This window comes from Pinus tabuliformis, chromosome 2_1 (genome assembly GCF_031772625.1).
Source record: "Pinus tabuliformis cultivar Carrire ecotype Pingquan chromosome 2_1, CPIR1, whole genome shotgun sequence".
In the NCBI taxonomy this organism is placed as follows: domain Eukaryota; kingdom Viridiplantae; phylum Streptophyta; class Pinopsida; order Pinales; family Pinaceae; genus Pinus; species Pinus tabuliformis.
Window position 1 is genome coordinate 916,620,687 of NC_142299.1, and position 19,228 is coordinate 916,639,914.

Sequence of the window (19,228 nt, forward strand, 5' to 3'; positions counted from 1 at the left end):
GACTATAGTGGGAAAAAGTCCTTGAGTAGCTAAGGAGCAGCAGTGAGCAGATTGAGAGTTGTTCACAAACGGAGTTGTGAACAACTCGATAGGAGTTTCAATGTGTTGATGCGTTGATGGACGAACGATTAACGAGAGAGAAAATTGGATAGCCGAGATTCAGTGGCCATATCGACCTGGAGCATTAATAGAGGCAGGTGTTGCAGAACAAAAGTGAAGGACCTGCAAGTGTACATGATATAACAAAGAAGTTGTGATCGTCTACTACATCGACTAGACAGTCAATTATCTCGTATTTTGTATTCTTGTACTAGTGGATATTTGAGGGCCCTTATACCTAGTGCATGAGCCCTAGACTGTTGTATTATATCAGTTAGGTTGTTGTATATATGTGTAAAAAGTTGTGTATATTTTGTGCACTAGTAGATTTATTGTTGTTTATCTTCTGTTGTTGCAAAGTAGACTTGTTGTGATACTTGGTTTGGTAGCGTTAGTGATTTAGGATTCTATCCTAGACACCAATATCATGGAAAAACAACACATCCTACACTCCAAAAGTGTATTGTTCATTTTGGAGAGAGGCAGTCATTTGCACATGCCATATCATCAATAGAGCACCTACTCCTTATGAGAAATGGTATGGTAGCAAACCTTCCATTTCGCATTTCAAAAACTTTTGATCTAGCACATGGGCTTATGCTCCTAATGAAAGGGGAAACACAATCTTACTACACTCTAGTTCACATGATCCACCTACACCAATTCACCTTCAGATAGGCCAAAACCTATACCTAAGTGGACGATCTAATGCAGCAAAGTTTCTTGTTGCTCCATCTAAGTTCTATAAAGAGGAATCGTTTCCACTCCATGCCCTTCTTCCTCAGATTGTTGCAGTTTTACATGAAACTCGTGGTTGAATTTCTTGTTAGCCCATTTGAGCACTATCAAGAGGAATGTTCTCCACCATGGGAAATTACTCAATTTTCTGATGTCCTTGCTGACCTACAATAACTCCCACCTAGATCCATTTGGAACTCAATCTTGATCGTTCATTATCATGATGGGTTTTATAGTAATGTGGAGTTTGGAGGCGGCAATTTAGACCTTTACTTTAGCATTGAGGGAAGGAAATTTTGTAGTCTCGTTTTGTAATGACTTCTCTCCCACCTAGATCTCTTTGGAATTCAATCTTGATCATTGATTATCTTGATGGGTTTTATAGTAATGTGGAGTTTGGAGGGGACAATTTGGCCCTTTACTTTAGCATTGAGGGAAGGAAATTTTGTAAACTTGTTTTGTAATGACTTCTCTCCATGGCCAGTTATTCAGCCCAAGGGAGGATTTGGGAAATATTGGTGTAATCTATACATGTGACCATGACCTATTCATATGTATTATTATATACTTGTAATTATGGCTAAGACCATATCTTATTCTTTATTGTATAACTATGTATGGTCAAGGACGACCTAGTCAAACTTGATATGTAGGCTCAATAACCCTTTTGGGGTGTGTGCCAATAACCCCCTCTTGAAGAGACAGTTCTTCCCTTAAAGGGATGCCTCACTTGAATTGTGTATAAATACACAACTCAGGCTTTCATTTGTATCATCTCATCTTCTTATCTTCTTGATCTGAAACACCAAGTGCTTTAAGCCTAAGAGTACTTGATTTTGGTGTGTATCTCTTGTTATTGACATTTTTCTCTTGTGTGCACTTGTGCATTTCTGTTTTCAGCATGTGTGCTTGGGTTTTGCACTCTTTCTCTAGCACAGTAGAGTCTCTCTTTCTAGAAAACTTGTGAGGAGGCTATCTCAAAATTTGGTGGATATTTGGTTCCATCAACTCCTCTGTTAAGCCTTAAAAATCCCAACACTTTATTAGTGCCTGAATTAGTCGGCTACCCCAAAGACCTGAAAATAAGAACTCCCTTGCAGATTTTCGAAAGATCCAAACCCACTCTACCCAACACACTTTTGCTAAACTCAACAGAAATCCCATCCCCACCTGGAGACTAACCATCCAAGGATTTTCTTGCATTTATTACAGTTCACCCTAAGCAGGCTATATCGTTTTGCTTCCATTACTGAATTTCAACTTGCCTTACTTTTGCATAGAAGGCCTCTAGGAAAAACTTAAATTCTGATCAGTAGCAGCACCTTTTATAGATTTTTGGGAGCTGTTCCAAAAGATTTTCCAGCATGGAATGAATTCTGAGCTGATTTCAACTTGTCGCAATTCCATAGAACAAAGTCAAGAGTTTTTACCTCTATCAGTGACATCTAAAACCATGAGATTACTTGCAGCCACCTGACATTTTATTTCATGTGTCCTTCATGCTGCTTGAGTAATCAAATAACTTTAACTAGAATTTTCAGCCCTTGCATAGGTATCAAATATTTTCCACTCGTCATGAATGTTATATATAACGAACTGATTTTAAGATGTTTGGACTGCTTTATCTTATCCTTCTTATGAAAGATCGATTGCTAGCTTCTTGATAGGTTGGTATTTAAATGCACAATGTCCCGCTGAAGCCATACAAAGCATGAAATGACACCACAAGGCTTCTCTAACTTCAGACTCTAATTCTTTCTCTGTTTGACAGCACTATCCTTCAACTAATCGGTCAAGCTTTGCATTGAGAAGGTAAATGTATATTATACTGTTCCAATCACAAAACTTAGGCATGAATTGCAGAAAATAACACAGTAATTTAAGATAGCTAAGATACAATTAAACAATTCAAGCACAAAAGCATTCAAGAGATGGAAAATACATCCCCAAACATACAATCAGACGAGGTATTTTTGTTCTGAATTGTATTTTTGAATGGACTAATTGACAGATGTCTGTAGAGTATGTAGACAGATGAATTGAGAATCTCATTTTCTTTTCCAATTCCCAAAAAACTGGTATCATTGGTTGGTCAGGGCCAAATTTGAAAAAAGATGACTTTATATGCTTCCTATCCCACATGATCTTAACCCAATGACCTCCCTCCAATTTGTTTGTTTGCGGTCTGTATGGCTTGCTGGGTAGCGAGAAGATGCCCCCAGGATTCATTGTACAAGGATATAATCAATAGTTTCCATTCAGAAGAGGACACAAAATTAAAGGAACAAGAGCTCTGCGGTCATAGTGAAAATAGTACTGGTGTTGAAAACATTACAACTAAAACTCAAGGGAAATCTCTAAATAACTCGATAGCAAGAGAAAAATACTAACTATAGAACCACCACAAAATCAATGTGTTACAACTTATGCATTGCAATGACAATCGGTGTGAATAATCCGCATACCTTTCCCACATAGCCTTGTAGCTTTATATTGTTAACTTCAACCAGGGGTTCATATTACCATTAAAAGGTACACCTGCCCACTCTCAGTAAGCTGGCCATCAATGTTTGGATCATTACCTAAGCCTAATACATGCCGTCCATGATCCAGTGGCTCAAAGAATCCATAGAATGTAAGCAAATATGGAGGCAATGTACCTAGCTCTCAATAAGCTAATCATCGATGTTTGGATTATAACCTATGCCTAATTCATGCCATCGACACAATCCAATTGCTCGATGAGGCCACAGAATGTAAGAAAACTCAGAAACAATTTGCATGACCTAGATTTGAGAGTTGTCCTTATAATATGTCATCCCTGTAAAAATCTAACATTAATTATAAGAGACTCTTAATTGGAAATCTAATTTTCTTTTTTCAATTCCAAAGAACCTGGTATTACTGGTTGACCTGGACGAACTTTGAAAGCAAAGCTCTAATTAATTAGATAGCAAGTGCAAAATAATAAATTAAGAACCAAAGCAAAATCAATATGTTATGCATTGCTGCAGCAATGGGTGTGAGTAATTCACGTACATTTCCCATATAGCCTTGTACCTTTTCATTGCTAGCTTCAACCAGGGCTTCATATTACCATTAAAATGTACAACTGCCCCACTCTCAATAAGCTGTTCATCAATGTTTCGATCATAACCTAAGCCTAATACATGCCATCGACGATCCAGTGGTTCAGTGAGGCCATAGAATGAAAGCAATCCTGGAGGCAATGTACCTAGCTTCCAGAGTGTTCGATCCACATTTTGCTCCTGCCAGTAATGATATCGGCTAGTTACATTGGCATTCTTCCATGCTACAAGATCAAACACATTCATCCCAAAGGCCCATCCACAAGCTTCAGGATCAAAGTGAGAATGGATCTTAGGGTGAGAGAAGTTGAGATATTTATGGTATCGGTGGAATGTCTCAAGACAAGTTTCAACAGCCCCATTCACATTTCCGTGCAAGTCTATTGAGAAAAGTGGTGTCAAGTCTTTTTGAACAACCACATCATCATCCAGAAACACCACTTTGTCCAGTGCAGGATATATTTCAGGAATGTAGAACCTTAAATGGTTTAACATTGAGAGGTATTTTGGGTTATGGAATTTCAGTGCACTGCTTGTATCTTGTGATCCTTTGAAGTAGTAGCCTTGTGTTTCAGCATCTTGCAGTTGCTTCAAAACAGGAACATATGATGCATTCAACCAAGTAAAGTCATCCACACGCTGCACTTCTATAGCTGCCCCTTTATAGTCATTCATTGCAAACCAAGCCTGCATAGCCCTATAATTGACATCGTCCGTGACAATATGGAACACAAACTGCTTTGTATGATCAGCATTGCATATGGTAGAGTTCACTACCACAGATGTTGCAAGAATATTATCAGAGAACAAGCAAAAATGGTATAAATTATTATCAGTGAATCTTGGAGAATTTTTCTGATCATTTATGAGCTTTTGGATGTTAGAATCCTTGGAATACTCCCTGGTCAACTTTACTCCTAAACAGTAAAGACTCTTTGGAACTGATTCTGCAGCGAGTTGTCCAAAAGTTGTGCTCTGTACTGTAGCTGCACTTCCACGTTCCTCCAATGCTTGTATATGAGCCTTCAGTTTCATGATCATTATTGCACTGTCATAATGGAGCTCTTTGGCCTGATATATCAGTGATGACATCCCTCGAATAATAGGCTCTGCTTCCTCTTTTGTGACTGGATGTCCTCTACTAGCTGCTTTGGAAAGCAATAGTAGACAACTTCTTATCTGGGAACTTAACTCCCATGCAAGTTGTAAATTGTTATTTTCCTTTGCAATTACAACATATGCTTTAGCTAAAGTGATCTGATCTCCCAACTGTCTTGTCAAAGAATCTTCACTAACCATTTCTGCTGTCAAAATATTGCTTTCTGTCTTCCCTTGTGTTGTCAATACATCCATCTGCAGAAACTTTTGTGAGGTCATATTAAAATTTGATTAGAAAATAATTAAAAATGCAAACATCCATCCAGTGACAATTGAGCAGTTTATTTTGAGAAGGTATCTACCTATCCCTCACTGCTCCATTTTTCTCCTCTGGTATACAAAGAAAATGGTTTGAAACACAATTCTGTTTATAGCATTTGGACTTTCTGACCCTTTCATTCTAAATATTGTAATCAGAACTCAATCATAAATTTTACAAAATCCTCACAGTAATGGCTGCATTTAATATTTTCAGGAGTTCTTTTTCACATTTAGTGGAGTGAACATCAAAAACATAATGCTCGTGTATTAAGTTTTGACTCGTCACGAGTTTTCGTTCTTGCATCAAACATTAACACCCATTACATGTCTGAAGGAGACTCTATAATGGGATTTTCCAAGAGTGTTAAAATATACAACCTCATTTGAGGATAGAAGGCCTTTGAAATGACACAAGTCTTGGCATTTTTAGCCAGTGCTTCACTCTCAGCCTTGTTTTCCTGTCTCTGAAGCAGCCATTGGCCAGTTCATATTGAGATGACATATCTTTGGCTGTTTGGAGGTCCCCTTTAAAATGTTCTTGGCCCCAAAACTTCCTTCCATTCTCAAATTTCTAAGATACTGTCTATTGCTTCTTTTCTCAAAACTCTCATCCAATATTGCTCTTTTCCTAAGAAAATTAGAAATGTTGCTTAGAATTTCTTGTTCAATAATAAAGTGCACCTAAGGGGACTGAGACATATGGTGTTGTGGGTCACAGTAGCCGAGTTTGTTACTTGTAGCTAATTGCATGATCAACTAGGAAATGTCTTCAGTTTTCTCAGCAGATAACGTTTATTATATGCCAAGGATTTCTATAAAGTGTCAAAAAAGAGGTAGCACAATATTGTTCATCCAAAGGGCCAACTATATTAGTTGGTATTGTTCACAATACTGCTACACTTCAGCAAATAGAAACTCCTCTGGCTTTGGCTTATAAATGCATTACCTGCAAGAATATTACCTTGAGAAGGGTCATCTCAAAGAGGTCAAGCATTGTTTTTCGTCACTGTTGTGACGATTCTTGTGGAGACATTAATTTGTTCACTACTGGGATTGCCATATCTACCAAAATATCTGATGGATTAGAATAAACTTCAGTTTCGTGTTTGAGCTATGTAATGCAGACTCATTGCACTGTGCAGATATTGGTTACATATATTCCAGCCAATGTGAATGTTTGCAAAATCTGCAATATTCCATATCTGTTTCTATCATAGAATTATGGACAATTGTAGTTCCTATTTAATCCAAGATATTTATTCTCTAGCATGGAATTCATATTTTCTAACTTCAGAGGGAAAATGTACATTATTTCCTATTAAATTTCTTTTCTTTCTGTTTTCATGTACTAAGATTCATAGAAACAATAAAGAGCAATGTAAGTTTTTAGCTATCATATGTTTTTCCCTCAAATGAAAATATTTAACAGGTTGACAACTATGTTATTAGCATGACTTATAAAACGCCAGTGGTAGTAAATACAATACCAACATGACTGACATTGAAAAGTATTCATTGTTGGCACCCTACTAAAGTGGGAATTTTCCTCAATTTCTGATAATTATGTTCATTTTAGCTTTTCAAATGTTAGATTTTCCTATTTCGCTCTTCTCTAAACCCTCATTGGATATTGAGAAAAGTTGAAATCAAAACTAAATTTGAGCAAGCACAAAATATCTGATCAAAGTCAGCAATAAGAATCTTCGGAAACTAAAACAAATTAAAATTTGGGTAATGCTGAAAGCAGCCCTGATTATCACAACTGCTTAATAAACATCACCATACATGCCAGAATCTCTTTTTTCAATATCACTATATGAGATGAGCATAGAAGAATAAAAAGTTGAATGTATTGATAACCCAAAATATATTAGCAGCGCCATCAACTTTGAGTGTGCCCCACTGTTATTACGGCCAAATTTAATGGCTCTATCTTCATGTTTACTTGTCTGGGGCAGTGTGGCCATCATGCTTTTGGAATTAGTTATAGGGTGAGCAGGGGAGAATTATAATGGCTACCCCACCACCTGACCTCACCATTTCGACAATTTCTCAAGAAGCCACTAAGCAAGGAGGAAATGCAGGCAACGATGGTGACACCAAAGGTTCCGCAGGAGTTCACCCCAAAGGTTCTCCATGAGGTAATCAAGTTCCAACCAATGAATTTCCCATTGATAGTAGCAGATTTTGAATATGTTATTGTCTTTGATAAGTTGAAACAGCAAACCCTGTTAGTGCATTTCATTCATGTATCCTGCCCTCTTCAGTGATTAAGCCCTAGTTTAAAGAGGCTTGGGAAACCCATGACTGGATTTGTACAGTCATGCACAGCCTGACCAAAGGCTTTTTTTAGATATCTTTCAAGGAAGAAATTCATTGTTGTGAAGTGGCATCTCGCTGTCCATGGACATGTTGGAGTACCCTAGTTGTAAAAGGCACAAAACATTCTTAGCAGTGAAAGCCACTCAATTATGTTGGTCAATTTGGGTCATTCCATATGCCATGAGCCTATGGAGTTCTTCAACCCACAACATTTGAATAGGGTTTCCTTCACGGTCATCTGGTCTAAAGGCCTTAAGGAATTTGTTTACATATGGAGGGGCCAGCAAAGTTGTTCACCGACCAGTCCAGTGCATCAATCTCCTAAGCACATACCAAAGCCTAAACCAAAAAATAAAGGACGGTCCTCTAGTGACCAAGGCTGAAAGTGTTGAGGCTCAAGCCATCGGGAATGTTCAAGGTTAGGCCTCCACAACATCACCCCTAGTAGAGAATGAAGGTTGGGTGAAAGTTGTAAAGAAGGGAAAAGTTCCCAAAGTCCAAAATGCTGAGTCGATCTTGGCACCTATCTCCTAAGAAAATTGCTAGCCCAGTCATGAGCAAATAACCTATTAGGGCCTCCCAACCTACCTACTCTTGCAGGGGTGGGGTCATAGGACTTCATCTCCACCCCAATGCTCTAACTCTCGACCAGATCCTAATGTATCTCCACCCCAATGCTCCAACTCTTGATCAGATCCTAATGTGGAAGATTCTCACAAGAAACCAAAGAATGGGACCCCATATGATTGGTTCCTACCCCAGTTGTAGATTGTGACCTCTCCAAATGCTTTTGGCTCCCTTGAGAGTGTAAGAGATTTAGAGAGACAATGGAATTTCATGTTGAAAGTTTACAATGAAGATAATATCATGGAATGCTAGGGACCTTGTTGACCCCTATCACAAACCAATACTTTGAAGAGTACATGAGATCGTTCCTAATTTTGATATTTTGTAATTGAAAGATGCTAAAATAAGATTAGATAAATTTATCAATGTCCAACAAATGAACACAAAAGTAGGTCAATTGGACTATTGAGTATGATAGTGTCAAATTTAAAATGTGAGAGAACAAAAGCAGCTTCTATATAAAGCAAGATTCAAAATGGAAAATACTGATCTAAGCAATGACCTGAAGATAGAACTAAGAAAACTGATAGCACTGGAAGAAAATGGATTCTAAACCCAAAATACAAAAAGTGCCAGTGTATCAAGATCCATTAGAACTAGCTCCCCTAACATCTGAGATCAAATGGAAGAAACTCCAAAAATTTGACTACATAAAGGATGAGCTAGAAGAAGATCAAAACTGTGCATAGCGCTGCTGCCTGGAAGAGGCAAAACAACACTAAGGCCTTGATGAAATCATCTAACTGCTAGTATCTGATCTAGAATGGTGATGTCATTGGGGTTATCCGGAAGTAGAGATGGCTCCTCAAGGCCCCACTGACCTGAAATTGGAAACACAGCAGCTAGTAATCGGTCTCTTGGTACCCCTAGCAGATAGGAGCATAGTAAAAAAGGAAGTGATTGTCCTTGTGGAGACTAGCCTAGAGGGTGGCTAGAAAATTTGGGAATACAGTCTGAGTATCTCCCTCTTGTATAAAGCCAAGCAAATTTGGTCAGGATACCGATACCAGGAGAAACTAGAGAGGGCCTATGAGACCCAGTATAGACAATGAAACTTCCCTCTGATCTCATAATAAATGGTGCATCAGAATATAAGTGTTCCTCCATATCAATCTCTCAAAGATGGATTGCAGGTATTTTAACCATTTTGCAATCAATTGCTTTTGCATAATGTTTTGGGCATTCTAATATGGATTAAGGGGTGATAAGAATTATTCATTGATCTTGATTGTAAACTTGTTCTCTCACTTTACCAATGGGGTTAGTTTTTTACCCTAGTCTAGTGGGACCTCCTCTAAGGCCTTAGGGTTACAGGAGAGACACTACCTAGGAAACTTGGATTGACGTAGCGTGTCCATAACTTTTCAATACTTGACACTTTTCAGCATTCCCTTTATTTCATGTCCATCCTCCAAGTTTGTTGTCATTGGTTCATTTGGATTGCCACCCTCATATCCTCATCTTTGAATCAGGGTCATAAACTTCTCCCTGGAGGTTGATGTAGCTAAAAGAAAGGTAAAAGCATAAGATGGCCACAGTGAAAGAAAAGGAAAACTCAAAATGCAAAAGATGGTCAAAACATTAATTAGTGTGTGGGAAAAAGCCTAGCATGAGCTCTACCCCCCTCATTAGCCATCACTCGATTCTTGAGCACTTGATGCTCCATCATATAATAAGGAACCCTTGCATGTCCCAAAACTAATGAGCGAGAAGTTGACTCATCATTAAGGGATGAATCAATCCTATATCATGAAAGGAAATCTTGGACACTTGAGTTATGCTCCCTATGAAAGCATTATCAAAAATAAGTAAAAGTGCACCAGAGAGATGGAAAAAGCAGGCCAAGGAAAAGGGTAACACATGCCTCCACAATTTCTCCCTCCATACATATATACACTCAAGATGATAGACCTCCATCAACTAGTCCCATGACCATGGCACCTTGTCGTGAAACATTTCCCCTTTGTTGCCACATTATCACAAACACCTATGAATTGAAGGGTTTACCTGGGACATGTCACCTCTCCTTAGAGGCTCGAAGTACCTAATAGGGTTGACCATCTAGCCATCCCTAACAATGTAGGGAACACTTTTATGCAATTTAGTCTAGTTAGATATTTGAAGGTGATCCCAATTTGAAGTCATATTCTGCCCTTAACAATTAATTATGGCCCACTATGATGCATCTATGTTCATTGTCTCTAATGACTAATAACCTTCACTTGAGTTTGAGATGGTTTAGCCAAATGGTCTTTCATAAAGCAGTAAAGGCCTTGAGGGCACACTCCATGCCTCCACTACACATGATGCCTAGGTCGTACCACACTTCAGGAGAGTAGTGATGATCCTGCAAATGCAGGATTACCCCTCTAGAACAAAGCATTGGGCACTTTGACGGATCCTAGAGATGATTGACACTTCAAAGCACCCCCAAAAGTTGAAATGTTGAGCTCCTCTTGCTTGGTATTTTGAGGCATTTTGAGGCATGTCATAAAGGCTTCCCCTCAAGGATGGAGTTGATTATGATGATTGGACATGCATCTTGCCCATTTCATGCATTCATAACACTTATTTCCCAGAAAGGGCATGATTGCCATGCTAGAGGAGAGTTTTGACCAACACATGTGGGCTTTTGTGGCATGTTTTTGTTATTATGACCTATTGAAATTGGATCGTAACCCACTTTCTTGATGCATACTCAAAATTGAACTTGTCATAGGGATTTTAGGCTAATAATTGTGAGAAATAGACCTCATGTATATTGAGGACCACTCTTTTGTTATTTATCATCATCACATTTGGATTTTGTGTTAAGTTTTTAGCCTTCGAACGTATTCTATATTGGCTTGGTGTCTTAGCATCTAGAAGATACTTGATCGCCTCTTTAGGTGTTTGCTTGGTGGAGTAAATGATTTTATGATTTTTTTCTTAAAGTTAACTTAGGAAAAGTACAATAATTAATTGAATTAATTATTGTGGACTATTAGGCCAAAGTTCTAAAGATAAATAATTAAATTATTTAAGACTTAGATATAATCTCAACCATCGATCTCAAGTGAGGCTTAGGATTTAATCCTAGCCATTAATCACTAAGAAGATTAGGGTTAGCGATTTTGGCTTAATGAAATTATAAATAAGTCTAAAGGAGAGGTGAAGACACATTTTGTTGAGGAAGTGCTTTTCTCAAGAGTGAGGCTCGATTTGACTAAGGAGAATAAGAAGGTATTGTTGAGAGCATTTCAAGAAGAAATTCGAGGAAGTTGAGTTGGAAAAAGGAGAGGCTAAGTACAACAATCAAGAGGTCAATTTTGGAGGAGGTCAAATTATCTAGAGAGGTTAAGTTGCACAGATGTGCAAGTCGTACAACAAATTTGAGAAGGCCATGAGTAGGGTGAGGAGGTTGAGCAGCTCCAGAGGAAGCGAAGAATTTCTTGGGACTGATTTCTAGTTGACAAGTTGCATTTTAGGAGACCAATTTCCTTGGGGGTCGAGTTACAAGTTCTCATACAACCGAAAATCTCTGTGTATTTTCTTTGTGGATCTAACCCAAAATTTTCTAGAGTTTAATAAAGTGAAGGAAGATTGTTATTGGGTGAATTTTCTATTGTTATATCATATATGTCTAATTTCTCATGATATTTTCCAGTGCAATTTACTTTTCTAAGTTAATATACCAATGTGTTTGTTTTATTGATAATTTAAGAATTTAATTGAGATAAATATTTTTCGGGCTTTCAATATAGTTGTTTCAATAAAATAAATCAAATCTGGTATAAAAGAATTAACTTTTTCGCCTCTTCTCTAGAGCTCAACTTAGACTTTGTTAAACTCACTACTTGTTGAGATGTAATTTTTATGATGCTCTTGCTATTAGAGATTGGCTTATGTCTTGGAGATGTCTTTTTGGAATTGAAAGAAGGCTTTTTCATGAAATAATTGTAAGTTTATTGCAGATTTTTCATTGTTTTACATGTAATTAATTATTGCTAGGGTTTTTCTATGTTCCATGTCTAAATGCAAATTGTTTATGGAAAATCTTGGATAATTTTTGCATGTTGAATGTTTCTTCCTTGAAATCCATAGGAGACCTCCTAGTGACCTTCCCCTATTTAATTTCTCCCCTCACGGATTTATATACTCCAAGCATTTGTCCATTATCTCTTGAAGTTTCCCTAAAGACTCCACCACCCAAGTAGGATTAGGCATTGGTAACCTTTGTGTTGATCAAAAACTTTGAAAACCTTAATATTTTTCCTTTCTTCTATTTTCTAAGCCTTTTAAAGCAACACACTAGGGCATTTAGGTAGGGCCGAATTCATTTAAGACTTTTGTGGATGGACATGGATGTAATAAAACCTGAGTTTTTCCTTGGTGGTCCCTTTAACTCAAAGTCTAGCCTTTTGCATGGTGAAACTTCCCCTAGGAGGGCTAACATCATCCCTCTCTAAGTATTTTTGTGCCCTAGAAACCCTAACCCTAACTAGGGCTTCAACTTGAGGCTTAATTTGAGCATTTACTTTATTCCTTTGTTGATCCTACTTTAGTAAACCCTTTCTTTGACTCATATATGCCTAGGAACTCCTTTATTGCTACATATCAATAAACCCTAGGCCATATGTGCCTTTGCTAGTCTAGGTGTATGATATGTTATCCTTTATTAGAGTCTTAAGCCATTGTCGATCATTGAGTATCTCAACCTAGTGTATGCTTTTATCACCTTAAGACTTATAACATAGAGTATCCTCTTAGGTGATCACTAAGAAACCTCCCTTGTGGTGCAATTCCACTAAAGAGCAGGAGGGAGATTGCTAAGGTGACAGTGGCAATCTACCTCACTATTGCAATAGGGTTTGGACTTTTCCTTCTGAATCCTCTCACAAGCCTACTAGTTTTTGAGGCAACAAGTCCAAAACAATAAATTGAGCTAGTTGTTAAACACCTCTCTGTAGAAAAAGTAGCCACCAATTGTGAAAGCACCCATGTTGCCAAATGTTGTAGTTGTGTGGTAGCACCACCATGCATGTTCCACCATGACTTATATCGAGATCCTCATCACTAGTATCACCCTTCATTCTTCTCCACTTTTCTAGCCTTTGCTTCCACCTCTATTCTCTAGGGACATCAATCAACACTGCCCAATTTTGATCAAACTACATAATACAAGCCTTAAAATATGGTAGAAAAAGCTTAACTTGCTCAAGCAATGATTTTGGTTTGAGTGAAAGGTACAATTTTGCTAAGGCCATGACAAAGGAGTTCAACAATCAACACCACCAACACTGGGGTACATATATGGCTTGGTGCTTCTGATTAAATGTCAATCACATACCCTCATACGTGATAGAATCTAATGAAATGTTGCAACTCCATTCATCTTGAAATCCTAAAAACTGTTAAGTCTGTTGACATTTGAGTGGGATCTAAAATTCTACTTTCTCCATATGAAATTCAATGAGATCAGAACCACTCTCAAGCATCCTGAGTCAATTAACGCTAATGTTAAAAATTTAAATAAAAGTGACATTTCTTAAAGTAAAATAAAATTCTCCTTTATCTTTCATTTTCATCCTTCTACTTTAAGAATTTAACATTACCATTAAGAAGCATCTAGGAAGCGTATAGGGAGCATTCAAGGAGCACCTGGGAAAGCCCAAGAAGCATGACAAGAGCATAGATCGGCACATGGGAGAATGGTTTGACACATGGTGGATCTGAATTTGCAAGAACCATGCAAATAGAGCCCAAAGCACAGTTCCATTTTTTGGAAGTGCAAATCTGGGGATGCTTCAACCATGATTTCGCATAGTGTGTGGTTCCAAGGTTCATTATGCAAGGGGACAATTCCTACAACACTGGTCTGACTGCTTTCAATAATGGCCTTGTGAAACTTTAGTAAACAATGGCCCCTAACCTCTTAACTATATAGAACTATGGGTTCAATAATGGTGTCCATAATAAACATCTTGGACAATATGTCCTTGAAGTGGTGCCAAAAACACGCTCTCAAACAAAGCTAAGGACTTGTAGCCTTTGTTGACCTAGGGTTGAAGAGCATATCTAAAACTAAAATCAAGTCTTGAAAACTATACCCCCAAGTACATATATGCTCAAGGATCTCAATATCTACCCCTCTGTTGTCGTTGCTACAACACCCTCCAAAAATTGCACTATATTCGAATTTTGGAGCCTACTATCACTGTCATATCTAATGTGTCGCCTTGATCATCAAATGCCCTCTCATGTTATTCTATGTGTTTCAGGTGTTATTGAGTGGTCTCAAATGTTGTTGCATTGATTAGAACATCTTTAGGTGCATTTCATGGTCATATCATCTTTGTTGTTGTAAAATGACACTTTTGGGTCGCAACCGCACACATTTGACTCGTGGTACTTGGGGAACGTGTAAAAAGTGGTGTTTTAATCCTTGACTAAGTTTTCTCGATGAATTAGTGTGTGTCGTGCTTGGTTCTATGTCTAAACTCACCCTATTCACCTTTTGCCTTATCACCCAGACTTAGACAAATTTTGGTTGCAAAGAGAGCCCATTAAGGCCAAAGGCACACAAGCACACGCCGAAGCCTTGATGGGAGATCCTTCATTGTTCAGAAGTGCACCATCAGCCCTCCAAGAGCACAAAACGCACTCCTTAATCCATCTTTCCCTTCCTTGTTCCGAACTGCACCCTTCAAAAACCAAGCCTTCCTTTGAGTGCACTCCTTCGACCCGAAGGAATGTGCCCTCCTTAAGCGCACTCCTTTAACCTGAAGGAATGTGCCCTCCTTGAGTGCACTTGTTAAGTTATCATATGTTCTATGCTTAGAGCAGTTTACTTTTCTTTCTTATTATTATCCATAGATTAGCAATCACATGTACATAAAGTAAAGTGCAAATAGAACATTAAACGATCGACAGAAAACAAGCCAAGACAAGAGACACAAGATGTGGCGGCTAGCCAGGGACAAACCCCAATATGGGGAAACCCTTTGATCAAATCTTCTTTTATCTTTAATAATTCAGCAGAGATAAATAGTACAAAAATCTGATTTACATCAGTAGCAGCAAACCCTAGATCAGCCCTAAACTAGGGCAGTCAATATCTTGCAAACCAACCGTCGAATTGCCTTGATTCCTTCACCAAAAAATGCGGCATTCAAAGGAGAGTCAAGTTCACCTACTGCACAATCCAGAGAGAGAATGATGGTCAACGCCGATCAAACTTCCAATCTGCAATTGCAGCCCTAAATTCTGCGTCCTTCCTTTCACACGTGTGAGAGAAGAGTCCTCTCTGCGCAGGAGAGAGAAGAGACTCTTTTCTGTGCAGGAGAGAGAGAGATGTGATGAGAGTGAAGTGTGCAAATGAGGAAAATACTCCTTGTATTTATATGCAAAACGTTGGGGTTGAATAGATGCAACTGTTGGGCTTCTAAGCCTACATAAGTTGCTGGCCGACTTGACAAGTAATCCATAATATAAATAAATTCATATCTCCATAAATACTTATCGGAATCGGATTATCTTTAGATCAATCCTACACCTCTCGACGAGAGGAATCCAAGAAAAATATAATCAGCCATGAATAAGGTGACCCGTATGAAGTTAGGCCCTAGTTGCCAATTTTAACAGCACTCCTTCGACCCGAAGGAATGCGTCCTCCTTGAGCGCACCCCGAAGGCCTTAAGCTCCACCCTTCATTCTTCCACAATGCGCAATGCGCCCTCTTGACCCTTTGAGCACATGAGCGCACTTCAAAGGCACGAAGCTTCATCCTTCAGCCTTCGCACTTGCGCCATGCACCCTCTTTGGTCTCTTGAGCGTATGAGTGCACTCCGAAGGCACGAAGCCTCACCTTTCAACCTTCGGACTTGCGCCATGCACCGTCATTGGTTTCCATTGAGTGCACTCCTTCGACCTAAAGGAATGCGCCCTACTTGAGAGCACTCCTTCGACCCAAAGGAATGCGCCCTCCTTGAGAGAACTCCTTCGACCCAAAGGGATGTCCCCTCCGAAGGCACAAAGCCTCAGCCTTCACGAGTGCGCCTTGTGCCCTCTTTCTCTCCCTTAAGCGCACAGCGCACTTGGGAAGCCCAAAGCCTTCCCCTTAATCCTTCAGACATGCGTCATGCACCTTGCCTTGATTGTCTCCCTCTCTTGAGCGTACGTTGAAGCCACGACGACTTTCCCCTTCAACCTTTCAAAGTGCGCCCATGCGCCCAAAAGCCCCTTTTGTCCCTCTCAAGCACATTGAAAGGCATGAACAAAAATATGCATAAAATGTGGTAGAATAGGAGATTTTCAAGACGATGGTTGTTTTCCATGAGTGAATGCAGATGCAGGTATACCAGAAACAGCATGGCAAGCACGCACAAAGAAGATCGGACAAAGAGAACTAACAAAGGAAGCATGGAAAGAACAAAGAACACACTTTAATCTTGATGATCAAAGCACCCCGAAGACTCCATTTGATCAAAGACCCTTTGGAGGGTAGAGACATCAACAATCGAAGTTGCTTTAAGAATGAAGATACAAGTGGCAGCCATGTCACCACTGGAAAAAGTCCATGTCATCAGTCACTATTAGTCCTAGTCATCAAAGATAGTGACATGTCACGTTCTCATCACACGATGATGTGGAAGTCATGATGTATTATTGTAATCATTGTAAAGACAAATAAGTGGAAGACCAAGAGTCATGTATGAACTAAAGAGTCATGGAAGTCCAAAGGACATGTAATACCAAAAGTCATATGTAATTCCAAAAGTCATTTGGAATTCCAAAGGTTGTAGAAGTCCAAAGGTCACTAGAAGTTGGAAAGTCAAGAGTCATGAGGATGTGAAAGGTCATTCCTCAAGTTATAAATAGATCCTCATTCCTCATGTAAAGGACTTTTAACCTTGGCTTCTCCCATAAGGCATTAGAGAGACAAAGTTGGTACTTTTGGGGAGCAAGTAGTGGCTCTAATGCTCCACTATTGGAGCTAGTGGTGTTCATTGCATTTATGTATCTTGGGACTTTTTCTTAATATTGAAGCCTTTTCAGGCCAACACATTTTCACGCATGGATTATGAATGTTTCTAAGACTATTCTTTGAATGTTTATGGTTCATGTTTGTTTTCATTAAGTACTGGATTAGTTGAACTATTTCGGTTACTTCAATGCTCCTTGTTGGAAATGTGTTGTTATGCTTATAATGATTGTCGCATCCTTGTGAACTATTTCGCTTGATGTTAGACGAACCTTTCTCTCTCACTTCATTTCCCTCCCGCAGTAGAACCTAGATACATCGGCAATCAAACATACACAAGGCATACTAGCTTGCTCATTCAAAAGGACAAACTATTTGGCTTAATGTTAGATGATCCTTTCTCTCTCACGTGCGTCTCCATTAGGGTAGTACTATTACTTCTCTCTTGAGAGGCTCACTTCATTTCCCTCCCGCAGTAGAACCTAGATACATCAGCAATCGAACATACACAAGGCATACTAGCTTGCTCATTCAAAAGGACAGTTGCGCTTCTCTCTTGTGCTGAGAACTAAAGCCAAGGCATATCTTTAAGTAAACGACAGTTGGGTCGTATTCTAGATGGGACTCCTACACCAAATGGTGTAAGGCTTAGTTGGGACCTTATATCGGGGAGATCCCTTATATGTTAGCGGTATCCAGCACCGTCAACACCCTCTAAAGAAGAAATGATGGTCTAAGAGGACCTTCTTTGATGCATTGAAGATCGTAACCTTGGTTTTATCTAAGCTAGCTATCAACTACCAAAGGTCACAGAAAAAGGCCAATGCATCCTCTACACGTCCTCATGGGATGAGCCCAAGAGGATCACATCATCAACAAAAAATAGAATGGAGATGAAAACTTTATGAAGAAGGCAATCATTATAGCCCTAGATATGCTCATGAAGGAGGGATTCCAACTCATCAATGTAAGTCTCAACAAGGTGGGTTATAGAGTCATCCCTATTTGTTAGGTCCAATGTTGCACTAATCGTTATCGGGATAATTTCGGTGCAGGGAAAAAATCGGAAAAAATCGTAACATACAAAAATATTCATTTTTTTCAATTTTTTTAATATCTAAACCATCTACAACATAAAATAAATACATTGACACATAAATATGAAAAAAGAACTAATATATAAGATGTTTAATATCATTTCTAGTGCTACATCACACATAACAGTGAATCATGTCCTGAATGGTAAATCGTGACTCCTGAGTCCCAACTTAGCCTCAAAGTATCAACAAAAAATATAATAATGTATCTTATGAGTCATATCATGAGTCAATGTCATATACAACGAAATGAACAAAATAACTAAAGTCTAATACTATTGATTTCTTTTGCCCCTCTTGCGAGAAAATGCCATAGCTTTCCCTTTCCCTCTAGATGTAGATGTTGGTGCGGGTAGAGTTGGCAGTGGACTCGCTGTGCTCTAGAAGCTAAAGAACTAAGAGTAGGAGCTATAGGGGATAGACCATGTCCTCTACTGGTGGCAAAGGTAGCCCGGGCAGGTGGTGTCACCTCCTCCTCCTGTTGCTCCAACTCCTCCTCCTCCTCCTCCCCCTCCACTACATCCTACACTAACCAATCATCAGCAGACTCCATGAGAGGCCTCTCGGCCTCAACCCTCCATGCAGCAGTGGTGTCAATCCCATCCAATGAGATGGCCTCCATATCAGGTGTCCTCTCAAGTTGCCTCACCCACAATCGAAGATTGTAGTAGACGTAGACCATGTCATTAAGTCGCTAGGACTCCAACCTGTATAAAGATCATGAAATAATAATTATAAAAAAATATTGTTTAATGAATTCAAAAAATTATTTGGAAATTTGCAATATTTTAAATTTTTAAGTGTTAACCTGTTGCGCTTCTTGTTGTGTATTTTTTCAAATACACTCTAGTTGCGCTCACATCCTGAGGAGCTAC

At 38.9% G+C, this 19,228-nt stretch overlaps 1 protein-coding gene across 1 annotated transcript in view; it reads right to left on the reverse strand.

The window, feature by feature from the left end:
• Positions 1-3,757: 3,757 nt before the first annotated feature.
• LOC149203633 (hexosyltransferase GAUT11-like) overlaps positions 3,758-19,228 on the reverse strand; it is a 54,677-nt gene continuing 39,206 nt past the window's right edge. The window contains exon 2 of the mRNA XM_089403513.1: positions 3,758-5,279. Within this exon, the coding sequence (XP_089259639.1) occupies positions 3,828-5,279 (1,452 nt within the window). The 3' untranslated portion in view covers positions 3,758-3,827. The remainder of the gene's footprint in view (positions 5,280-19,228) is intronic.